This window comes from Polyodon spathula, chromosome 6 (genome assembly GCF_017654505.1).
Source record: "Polyodon spathula isolate WHYD16114869_AA chromosome 6, ASM1765450v1, whole genome shotgun sequence".
NCBI classification, from domain to species: Eukaryota; Metazoa; Chordata; class Actinopteri; order Acipenseriformes; family Polyodontidae; genus Polyodon; species Polyodon spathula.
In genome coordinates this window covers 57,881,178-57,893,889 of record NC_054539.1, presented here as the reverse complement: position 1 = coordinate 57,893,889, position 12,712 = coordinate 57,881,178, and the positions used below count along the sequence as shown (strand labels likewise).

Sequence of the window (12,712 nt, the reverse complement as noted above, 5' to 3'; positions counted from 1 at the left end):
AGAAAGGGATATCCTGTTTAAGTGTCTGGAGGATACACAGAAATCTGGCTTAAACACATGTATCCTGAATGCCAATACTTTAAGTGCTTCTGACAATAAATACATGGGAAAAAGTCACGACAGGAAGCTATAGTAATATAGTAGTCATGTCAAATAAAAAGACAAGGAGCATACTATATGGACTTTCTACACAGACAATTACAAAGGTGAAGCACATAAAAGAAAAAGGAAATCGCATTCAACACCATCCACTGAAATTAAGTTATCAGTGCACAGCACAATTCCTGTTATAAGGCTGTTTTGGTGGGTCCTCCCTCGTCTCTTTTGGATGTGGGCAATATGAGGCCCTATTTTCAAAACTTAAGGAATGTTTTTTTTAAGGACTGATTTTCAAGTCCAATTAAATTAAGTTTGAAAGTTCACAAAACCCTTTTCAACTATTTCAGAGGGTTTATTCTCACAAATCAGAATCTCATATAGCTTTATTTTATTATTAGGTATTGAAGCAAGATGTATGTTAGGCATTATAGAAAAAATGTATACAGTCCTGGGTTTCAGAACTTCCTTCAGTAACAGTTAGTACAATATTTAAATGACATTGTTATTATTTATCCTACTGGTAAACCCAAAGAAGTGGGTATGACTTGTTCATGCTGTGGTATGTGTGAGCAGTTCAGAGAAGACTTACCAGTGCCCGGACTGTTCAAATCTCAGGTAATTTCAATATTATACCTAAACCAGGGAGATTCTGAGAGCCACGACTGGGTGCAGAGCCAGTGTAAGTTGCAAGTCCTAGTATATGATGCAGTAGCCATGGGCACAATTGTAGTACGCTTTTTTCTGATTGGTTTATCACCAGAACGGAGACTAGAGTCTCTCTGTACAGCAGTGTTTTTTTTTTTTTTGTGAAAAGCTGAGGATAATATTCAATTATATTAATAAAAATCCTGCCGTTTAAAGTTGTTATCAGTAGCCTCTACATATAAATACTGTAATTTTTATTTTTATTATCAGAAAAAAAAATCACAGACAATAAAAACAGGTCACTCATTACATGTTTCACTGACAATAAGTCAAACATTTAAAGTTGGCTTTGTCATTATAATGATTAACCACCCAAGATATTCAACATGGAGATTATAAATCAATTAAAATTACAATATTGGTCTATAGTTTGTCAACGATGACCTACATATATTTGATATTCTCATAACTACACACACATACACATGCAACAACAAACACATAAGCATGCATGTCACCATGAAACAATGTTTTGAATTTACAGAACTGTTAAATGTTATTTTCAAATATTAAAATAAGTAAACAAATGCTAAGTAAAAACAATGCAATGTTTGTCATGATTAAAGTCATTACAGAAGTACAGAAGGCCATTGAAACACTGGAGACTTTCTATGCTTAGGGTATAAATATCTCTTTTTACTAAAGCATACTAAAAATATTTTGTGTGCACGTACACAAGTAAAGCACTTAAAAGCTCAATATAAATAAAAGTCAAGCATATACATAAGGTAAAAACTATTTTAAAAGGGCAACTAGGCATATTTCTTGCAGTATTTGGTTTTATTCTGCTTATTAGAGTCCATCCATAGTCTCAAAGTATTGTCTCTGAGTGGTAGGAATAGGAATGCATCCGACTCTGTGGAGCTCTGCTTACTGCTGGAGGGGCCGGAGTGAGTCTCCTGGCCCAGCGTGACGGGAGTCGGTGGTTTGCTGGCCGAGCAGGTCGTGAGAAACTCTTCCTAGCTAAAGAAGCTGAGGCTCCTGGGTGATTCTAGGAGACAAAAAACATAATGCACTTTGTCAGGCTTTTATCAACAGCAACAATGTAATGAATCCTATACTGTCACACGATATTTTTGCAAAGTTATTAAAAAGCTGATACCCATTTAGAAGTATGAAAGGAGGTCAACTTTCCACATTCTTTATTTCAAATAAATGCTTTGTTATAAATTGCAGGCGACATCTACACATAAACTTGTGAATAGATTTACAAGCAGATTGTACAGTTTCAAAAAAGCTTTTTAATATCAAGCCTGAATAAAAAATGTTAAACTGTTTTTTTTTTTTTTTTTGTTGATGTTGTTTAAGGTCTTAAAATTGCAAAGCTTATGTAGTATTTTTCTTATTTTCTCTTTCAGTCATCACACCCTGGTTTTTAAAACCACTAACCTGCCCCTGCAACACTCCGCCCCTAGTCAATGTAATAAATATATCAGAAAGAAAAATCACAAGAACACTGGGGACAGAGTGTTGCAGGGGCACAGGACAATGTTTGCACTCTGGTGTATCTGGGGTATATGTTTGCCCTCTGGTGTATCTAACTTGAGAGTTTGGCCACAGGTGATTTTCAAAGTAATTATTTTAGATATTACAGGTCCATGCCATGTTGCTACACTCCTTATTAACAAATATTGCTGGAGACTGTAGCAATCCACTCAGAACATTTTTAAACCATCACATGTTCAGTTGAACAATACACAGGACCTCACACAATATGTATACATAGTGCAAGTCAAACAATCACACTGCAGTACTTAAAATATACAGCACTTAACCACCACCACCCCCTTCCACATACACACAGACTACTGTGCTTCCTGTCCATATCCATACACTCGTCTTCAGTAATTAATGTCACTTTTGTTATGTGCCACATTGTGTTTCCAAATGAAAAATGTGAATCACAAACACAAAGGAAGTAACCCAAGAGGTTACAGATCGGGTGCTTTACAGCAGGAGACAGGAAACATGCTAGGATTTAACGAGGTTCTGGAAGTGTTTTATACAACTTAGTATGCATTCACTAGTTTCCTGCTTTGCAAACAATATCTAATGCACTTGACAACACCACAAAGTTTATCTCTTATCTCTGAGATAGGGCTAGCAAATGATATTGAAGGCAATCTGACTTTATCTTTTGTTATCATTTGTTTTATGGGAGATTGCTGCATGAGGCACAATATACATGCACAGAACAACACCTGTTATAAAGCCAATGAGCTCTAGTTAAAATTGTGTCTAAATTTGTAATAAATTATGGTGACATAAATGCATTATAAAATCAAAGATGGGGTTTCCTTAGAATTACAGAATTTTGACTAATATGACTATGAAGCATTGTTTTCAGGGATGTGCTAAATATTAAATGCATTGGATAAAGTACAGCTTAATTTAAAAGAGATACTGATAATCTAGATTTCTGCTTAAATGAAAAACAACTTTGGGTGACGCTTCTTCCCAATGATTCTTATGTCGTTTAATTGGGACGTCACTTTGTTTAATTGGGATACAGTAGAGTATTTTCAGATTATGAACGGCAGTCGCTTTTCAGAGCAAGAAAGTTCGCGTAGCACAGTGCAGTGAGTGTGTGATTACACGTGACTTGCGTAAATTGAGTAAACCACGCTGAACTCTTGAATGAGCCGGAGTCTCCTGTGGTTTCTCAGGCTGCTGTTGCAAAGAAAGCTGGCGTGTCAATATGACAGGTGCCTCACCGTGTGATAAGATGGGATTTCATTATATTTCATTTCAGCGATTCATTTTCTTTAGGATTAAAAAAAAAAAAAAAAAAAAACAATTGACTAGTATTTCAAAGAATTACTACACTAACATAATTGTAATAATACTTTAAGAAAATTACATACACCACCCACTTGATATATCGCGTATGTCGGTCCTATAGAAATCTGATATTTTAGACTATAGGCCCAGGATATATATCTGATATATATTATATATATATATTAGCTTATATATATATATAATATATTATATATATATATATATATATCGCTATCTCTGAGATTGTTTATCATGAAATTGTTATTATGACACAGTGTTGGTGAGAGTAACCCCCATCCACCACGCAGTACCGGAGTCATATTTAGGAGGTGCGTACAAACGAAAAGAGAAGGAAACCGTATATTTTCGATTGTAATCAAAAAACGGACAGCTGTGATTGTTGTCATCGTACTGCGGAGGATAATTGCTTCTCGTCAACTTCAGTCTGCAATGAATTTCATGAGTCTTCCTCTTCTTTCTCAAATGCACAAACCCGCTGCATTGAAAGAATCCATTCCCAACAACAACACAGGAGGCTTGTTGCTAGGGAGCTGTCGTCACTGCCTTTTTGCTTTTGCTAGTGCATTGCTGCCACACGTGAACACCTCGTTGGCTAAAATAAAAACCGCTTCAGCAAGAAGATATTTAATTTGCTTTGTGCTATTGTGCAATACGTGTGTATATGATAACAGTACAATATTAATGCTTTGTTTTTTATTGTTTTGTATATTGTTGTTTGTGATGTGCAGTACGAAATAGAACTAAAAGTAATTCTAAGTGCAATTCTACGTTACAGCCAAGGCATACGCGGTTAGATAGTACAAATTGGGAGCCAACTCCAGGACCGCGATATATCTGAATCCGCAGTATAGCGAGGGGCGATATAACGAGGGGTGGGTGTATTTACAAAATGCTGCACTTGTAATGTCTGATGCATTTGTTTCCCTTACATGAACATGGTTCTTCTATTCTGTCGGGTTGTGTGACAAGTGGAGTCTCCACAGCACACTGAAATAATGCTGAAATCAAATGTGCCTTACATTTCCCCGATAAAGCTGAACTTTCACTAACCTCTTGTATTTCCAGCAGTACATCACTGTGCATGTTGGGCTGCCTGGAGGGAGCTGGAGACAGTCTCTGACTAGCTTCATGTTCTATTTGGAGCATGTCTAGGAGCTCAGTGAGGTTGTCCGAGTTGCTCTCTGCAAATCCAGACCTTGGGTTCTGCTGCTGATGCATGCCACATGTAGAATTCAGGCGAGAAGAACTTGAATTTTCATAGCCCCTCAAAATCTTTTCAACAACTCTGTAATTGGACCTTGAATCTGTTGGTCGTGGATAAGAAGCTAAATGACTTGGTCTCAAGGGGTGTTCATTTGAAACACGCTTGTCATTACCATTACCGCTGCCAACCCAAACCAAACCTCTGTTTAATACTCCCTGGGCATTCAGTGCTGTACAATTTCTGTGTCTGGTAGGTATGTACTCTGAGAAAGCTGAACCTTTTCTTTGTGGATTAAAGTATTCTTTTTCATTGTCCTTCTCTGAATAGTAAAGCATGCAGCTAGGATTTGAATCACTAGGTTTAGCATTTGCACAGAGTTTTGCTAGAATCTGACTGTCCTCATCAACTTCACCACCCAGGTCTGTCTGAAACAAAGTCCTGTTGAATTCAGCAGTTTTCATTGCCAAGGTCTCATTCTTCTTAGGTCTGCTGGATTCAGAGTACAATGAGTGTGTGCCTAAGGTAGGACCGCCTACTTCAGCTGAGCTACAGGAAGAGTTAGATTCTCTTTTACTGTCTGTGCTTTGAAATGGACCATTTGGAAACGTGGGCTTCTCAGGTGACTTGTAGTCTGAGCTGTCATCCTTCTCAAATGACAGTATACTGACGTCTGAAAATCTTTTCAGGGCGGGCTGGTAGTTCGGTAATTTGCTGCCAAATGTACTAATGTCACATGACCACCTACTGTGACAGCAGCCAATATTGCACTTGGAAACAGCAGGCACTACATTGGTAAAGATCCCAGAATCTATGAATGTTTTCCCTTCGTTTTCCTGCAACAGAGACCCAAACTTTTTCAAAAGCAAAGGACTACTGCATTTATTATCAGAAAAGGAATCCTGCTCCCATGGTTTGCTGGCTTCTGCCACATGATGGTCCACAGTTTGTGGAGTAACTGGGTTCATCAGATACCATGACGTAGTCCTTGGGGGAACTGGTGGCGCCTCCTTCTTCATCGGAGGAAGCTTAGCTTTTCTATCTGCACGATTCACAAACCCGTCTCTCGTGTCCATGTTCATGCACGCCCAGTTAAATCTGTTGTTCTCGTCCTCTGTCACTCTGAGGCCACCTGACCACTCTGGGTTGAACGCTGGTATTTCATTGTTTCGTTCACGTCTTGGCCCAGCTTTGTTCTTTTCATTTTGCGCATCCTCGTATTCCTCCAAAACAGATACAGAATGAGTTCTGTTGCTAACAAAATGTAGGAAAAAAATATATATTGCCACTTCAATTTGTTATTTAAAATGTTATTTAACTTGTCATATCTGATTGCCTAATCGACTATGTTTTACAACATTAGAAATGCTTTATCATAAAATAAAATAATATTTCCATGCACTTAAAGACAAAAAATATTTGGGCACATTTGAGTACAAACACCCAGTTACTAATCATATTTGACAGTCTGCTACTTCCTAGGACAGGGCCTATTTTATCCATACAGCATGTTTGAAAACAATAAAAAGTAAAAAAAAAGTTTACCTCTGGTTAGAGAGATTAGATTTCTGTCGGATTTCATCCTGGTAGCTGCACAGCTCTTCACTCACTTTTGCAATTTCCTTCAATGCCTGTGAAACACATAGAACATGTGGTACTATATTTTTCCATTGTCAGAACTCAGGAAATAAGCTCCTGTCATTAAAAACTTAACTGGCTCATTTTTCAGATCTTGATTATCACCTATTTTGGACTACCTAATGTTATCTTACGTAATGTAATCCAATATGTGCTAACTGTTGTCTGTGAAACCAGCTGCAAGTGCTAAAATACTTACTGCATTAAGAGAACTAGTATACTTCTTTTTGTCATGCCCGCATGTTGTATTATTATTATTATGGAAGCCTGTAGTTTCTTGGAAGCGCTTGTTGTTAAAATGATCCACAAAAGCTGGATCATGTCCACTAAGTGTTGAAATGTTTATCCCTTCTTGTTTACATAGAATCCCATCCCTCTCCGGCGCATCGGTCTCTGAGATGCAGGGAAGCTTCGTGCCACTTAGACAGCTGGATTCTGAAGTGGGGGAATGTAAATTAAGCCTCAATACTTCATCACAGATCCCGTGCTCCTGAACATTCAAATTGCTCTCCCGTCTTGCCTTCACTTCATGGTAAAGCTGCAAAAGAAAAATAAAGAAGAAAAAAAAAAACATGATACCTATTAATCACTTTCTCCAGTCTGTGATGAAGGTATTTAGTTAAAAAGAATGTATATGACCACAAAGCAAAAGGCAATCAATGGCTGTCTGGCTGGAAGAATGAAGGTTTAGGTCTGTGAAACTGTACACCTGCATTTTTAAAATTGATGAAACAAAAAGTCTCAGAAATATAAGGAATTTATTGTGTGCCTGCAATTCATGGGGATGTCTGATTCAGTTACATTGCTGCACTTGTGGCACACAGAAACTAATACAATAAGTAGGTTACTTTGAAGAGAGCATTAAGGCTGCAGTCCCAAAATGATCCTTAATTTAACACTAAAACAAATTCACTGGAATATGTTTGCTATGTTCTTCCATTGTTCTGTGCACATAGTGAACTGTCTAGTTCAGGATTGCATTTGAATGTTACTGAACAGGAGCAGCAGCACTCAACTGCATTTGCTGTTAGGCTTTGTTGATTGCTGAGTTCTATGCAAACGAAAAAAAAAAACCTGCAACTGTAGTGAACAAATAATTGTACTTTCACAGGTGATTGCCCAAGAGCTATTGAAAATCTGACTCAGCGATTACAACTGAAACATTTGATGCACAGCAGTAGCACATACTGATTTCAACGTTTTATCTTTAAAAGGCTCCCTATTTCATTATGTTTCTCAGATGGACTGCATACAAATGCTGCTGAAGATGTAAAATCAACCTTAGTAACTTCAAACAAGCACTCCATTATCTTCTGAAGACACAGAGGTTTGGGTAAAATATATATAGTACAAATAAATGTCTTCGAACCCTACTTTCAGTTTGTTTTCATTTTCCTTTTTCAACATATTGTTTGCTTGATTTTGCTCTAGTTCTAGTGTATTTGTAGTCTGTGCTGCAAATACATTCCGTCATTCAAAATATATAATAAAATACTGTTCTGTACAGTAGTCATTTGGTAATCATAGAAATCCAAGCATTTTATCATAATACTGTCTGCCTTCAGATAGAGACTTCCCAATGCCTGCTGCACAGTATGTGGAATTGACCAGACAAGCTCCCAGTTCTCATCACAGCCCCTTTCCTAATTTTGACCAAAATCCAATTCATGCCCTCAGGGGTCACTGACAAAAACTTGTCATCAGAACTTCCCTCAATTGTATGCATATTTAAATGGGCAGGAGCCAGGACTGTGGTAGATTATATTGTTGCTGTTTTGTTGGTACCTGTAAATGCTGAAGGACAGCGTAAACATACATGCAGCATTCCCTTTCCAGTCCAGTAATTTGATCTAACCACAGCTTTAATCTTAAAATGGACCCAATTAAATCTTGGTAAAGTACTTACTCATTCAGATAAGCTTATTATTTATTTGCAGCAGAAATGTATTTAAAAACAGGATTTACAAATTGTATTGAAAACTTTTTAAAATAAATCAATGTCCTTTTTCTCTCTAAAGCAAAAAAAAACTCAAGACAGTACCTCTTCTATCTTCCTCTGCATGTCTTTCAGCTGACTTTCCCATTCTTTTCTTTCCATGTCAAATCTCTGCAGCAGCTCTCCCTTCTCCCTCCCCCAGCCTCGCTCACTGCTCTCCAGCTGCTTCCTCAAGTCCATCGCTGCAGTATGTGTGTCCGCCAGCAGCCTCTTCTGTTCTTCACGTTCCCTCTTCAGCGTTTCCTTCAGATCAGGGATGGTTTTCTCACAGTGGTATTTACTTGCTTTTGCTTCCAGCTTTTGTGAGAATTGGAAGGAAGCGAAAACAAAAGAAAATGTTTTCTGGTGATAGTATATTTTTAAATCTATTCATACCAAAAGAACATACTTTAGTAATTTAGTTGAAATCAAACTGGAACTACCACTGATTGTACTTGCAGTCTACAATGCATAACCAAAACGTATATATATATATATATTATATTAATATATATATATATATATATATATATATATATATATATATATATATATATATATATAAAGATTTTTAAATAACTCAATAATTATACATTTGTAAATAGAGTGTGGAATGTTTTATTTTATGTTCTTTGTTCCTGAGTTGTATTACTAATCAAGGGTTTTGAATCAATTTTCTTAACTCCTGTTACCATTTCCTGTGCATTAGGTCACATGGACTGATTGCAGCTAGATCACTGGAATGAATTGAGCTACAACACAGGTTATGTTATACCAGGAAGCAGCTGCAACTTTTACCTCTATAGCTTTGTCTTTGAAATATCTGCATATTCCATATTGAAGTAAAATACACAAGCAAAGCACCCAGAGATCTTCAAAAAAGGGGCCAGTGGAAATGTTGCTAGTTTAAATAAAAGTTATGAACATTGATTTGAAGCCCTTGATTATCATTTCTTTCTAAGAACTCTATCCACAATTTAAAAAATATAATCTTAAAAATAAAACTTTAAAGGTCCTCCATGTTAACCACAGAATGTAAACTTCAATGTTCAAAGACGTCTGTTTCCATCATAGCCCTGAAACTGAGACTCTGCACAGACCTTACACTAATTATAGCTGGCGTGACTATTCTCTGCACTTTTAAATTCCTAGTGTGAAGGGTAATATGTCTTCAGGAGAACAACCGTCTCTTTTGAAGTGCTGCTGCAGATAAAACCAGATAGGTCTGTTCCTATGTTTTTATTATCAATATGTAAGCTGTCATTAATATTAATTTGCTGGAGCCACTATATAAACTGTGGGGGGGGGGGGGTCCTCTGCCAGAACCAGTTTGAAATGTGAGTTATTTTCCATAACGCCCCCTCAAGCCAAATCTACTAACTCCTATGCATGCAATTAATTAACTGTTTTCCATTAAGTGACCACTGACCTAAATAACTTGGCTCTGATACAGAGTTTTTACTCTTGCAAGCGTAGTTTAACTATTTACTTTAAAACAATGACAAATCTGTGAATGGAATCTAAGGGGGGAAGGAAAAGAACAGAGAACCTTCCGATGATCTTTGAAACCAGGAATTTTTATTTAAAAAAGATGGCAACAAGTGGTGATGGCTTACTGTATATGTAAACCAGCTTTGCTAGACACATTTCAGTTAGTTTATTGCTTATACAAATCTGTTTGATTGCGGACTGACACGCCTGCCCCCTGGATTCCAAAGAGGACATTTTGACTTTACACTGTGAAGCTAAGTGAGGGGCCTATACAACTGTATAGCGAGTGTAAAACAACAGGGTTATCCATATTTTTTTGGAAATAGTTTTCATAGCAAAACACACACACACACACACACACGTTATGTTTTCCTATACTTGTGGGATTTCTCATCGACTCTAACTATATTTTTATTTACTATTTCTAACTCCAGTCAGACAAAACTCCACACAGGATGAACCTCGACAACAAACTAAATATTTAGGCTTTTTTTTATTTTTATTTATTTATTTTTTTTAAAGGCGTATTAGTTCTTTAAAAGGTGTTTTACAAAGTGTGGACGTCTACACAACGTAACTTTTTCAGGAGTTACTATCTTTGTTGGGACATTTTCTCAAATTTTCTACCCACATTGAAAGTAATACCTGACCCCCCCCCCCCCCCCCCCCCCCACACACACACACACACACACACACACACACACACACACACACACACGTAACTTCCACATGTAAGTCATTTTTACCAGTGCGATACGACATTTCAGTTCTGCTCTCTCCAGCTCCCATTCACAACGATCCCTTGTGTACAGCTGCTGTAAGTCGCTCCTTCTCGTTTCCTCTTCTTTAAGCTCCGACTGAACCTCTTCCAAAACGGACTTGAAATCCAACAAAATCCTTCTATTTTCTCCCCCCTTTAAATTAAATTGATAGAAAACAAGTTGTTTTTGTATAATAATAATAATAATAATAATAATAATAATAATAATAATAATAGTATGCTTTCAGAATATGTAATTAACGTGAAAATAATATAAAATCATTAGAAATCACTAATAAAAACATTTCCCACATATTTTGTAAAAGTTACATTATCGGTACTTGAAAAATATGCAGTTAAATTTTGAATACATAAGTAGCTCACAATTCAATCACAATAGATAACACCTGCGAAATACAATACAATGCACATCCAGCAACGACAATCCCGAGAGGACAGTTTCAGAACATTCTGCAAAAATGAAACAGTTACTTGCTTTAGGTACTCGTGCCGTGCAATTAATGTAACAAACACAAATCCTCCTAAGGTTGGAGTAGAATGGGGTCCTTTTTTTTTTTTTTTAGCTATCTACATACATATTGTATAATGTGATTAATTCCGCATTGAACCCTTTAATATAATTACTTGTATTTCAGCAAGTTGTCTTAAAAGTGCTTCTTTCTCCCTAATCCATTCATCTTTCTCCTGCCCATGCCGTTTCTGCAACTCTTCACACTTTGTCTCCACATACGAATGCTGCCACTGGAGCTCGTACTTGTCCTGTTGTGCTCGGATTGCTGCCTCTGACGGTGTCGCTCCTATTCCAGGTTTAAGCTCCTCGAAGAACGGAGCCGCATAAACTGGAGATGCCATACTTCTGCGTGGGCTGTAGCATTGCCCCCTGCCTCTTTCTTTCTCTAAACGGGACCTTGACACAAACTCCCAGCCCTTAGCCCTGCTCACGTAACCACCGCCTCGTCCGTGCACATCAGACCCATTTCCAAATGCATTCCACATTTCTCAACCACCCACTGGGAAACATTAAGTAAGTATATGCCTAGTTTTTCTGTCGGCTTGTTTTAAATTATTATTAATTTATCCGTCCTTAATTCTGAATTCCAGCAGTCACCCAAAACCAGTCATTTCTCCGGTCCCCCGTAGCTTTCCGATGCGTAACTCCTGCAGCCTTTTTTTGCACTGCAAGCATTTGTTCCTTCCATGTGACCAAGGTCAATCGGTCATTTCGGTGGAAAACTTTGATATTTAACAGATACAACTTGTGTCCACTTTTAATACATGTTAAACTAATATATTTCTTAATTAAAATAACAAAATACACCGATGGTCGAAAACATACTACAAATAACTCTGGAACTGTAATAATTCTACCGCAAACTGATCTGATGGCACTCCCTTCACCGGGAGAATGCAAGGCTCCAAAAATACTAACGGTGATGTAAGACTTGCGGATTATTTTTGTCCTACTGAAACGGTGCACTGTGTTTATTTACCCGTACACTTAACATTCAGCGTTTGAGAGGAACTGTAAATAAACAGGCAGCTATTGCTGTGCCAACACATATCGCCCTAAAAAGTAACTCGGGTGTATGCGTTAAATATCATGGAAAAAACATTCTTTGTGATGGCTACATATACTGTAGTCTATTTTGTCTCAAATATTAATCTGTTAAACGTTTTAAAACATATTTTTTACTTTTCTGTATGCTTTTTTAATAAACCGGTTTACATTTGCATTTGTTACATTTTCCAGCAGAATTTATAACAGCGTAGTCATTACCTGTAAAGATTTCGGAACTTGAGAATCTCCGATACAAGATGATAATAATATATAAATCTCTGCTGAATCTGGGACCCAGCACTTATGGTCCCGAAGGCTTGGAAGCGTCTCCTTTATAAAGAGGGAATAGTCAGTCAACAAACCAGACAAGTGCCAAAGTGATGTGTGTATTGAATCTTAGTTTGACCACTTCAGGAACTTCAGGATATTGAAAGCAGTTAGCATCCTCTCGGCAGCTGGCTT

The 12,712-nt window shown here is 37.3% G+C and overlaps 1 protein-coding gene across 2 annotated transcripts; it reads right to left on the bottom strand.

Moving 5' to 3' along the window:
• Window positions 1–987: 987 nt before the first annotated feature.
• Window positions 988–12,633, bottom strand: LOC121317391 (uncharacterized protein KIAA0408-like). Of its 2 annotated transcripts, none has more exons than XM_041253269.1 (7): window positions 12,470–12,633; window positions 10,658–10,825; window positions 8,487–8,738; window positions 6,645–6,983; window positions 6,353–6,438; window positions 4,657–6,061; window positions 988–1,795 (listed from the first exon to the last, which is right to left on the bottom strand). In XM_041253269.1, exons 3-7 carry the CDS (start codon window positions 8,619–8,621, stop codon window positions 1,616–1,618), a joined length of 2,145 nt encoding a protein of 714 aa, XP_041109203.1. In that variant the 5' UTR covers window positions 8,622–8,738; window positions 10,658–10,825; window positions 12,470–12,633; the 3' UTR covers window positions 988–1,615. The 2 variants fall into 2 exon arrangements, with proteins under 2 accessions (XP_041109203.1, XP_041109201.1); XM_041253267.1 differs by lacking the exon at window positions 12,470–12,633 and adding an exon at window positions 11,317–12,404.
• Between the last annotated feature and the right edge of the window lie 79 nt (window positions 12,634–12,712).

Bases quoted from the DNA above. Each gene is read 5' to 3' on its own strand.
- LOC121317391 (XM_041253267.1), bottom strand. From the start codon at position 11,688: ATGTGGAATGCATTTGGAAATGGGTCTGATGTGCACGGACGAGGCGGT. The intron at 10,826-11,316 runs GTAATTATATTA...TTTAATTTAAAG, and splicing joins GACAACTTGCTGAAATACAA to GGGGGAGAAAATAGAAGGAT. The intron at 1,796-4,656 runs GTTAGTGAAAGT...TTTGTCTCCTAG, and splicing joins TACTGCTGGAAATACAAGAG to AATCACCCAGGAGCCTCAGC.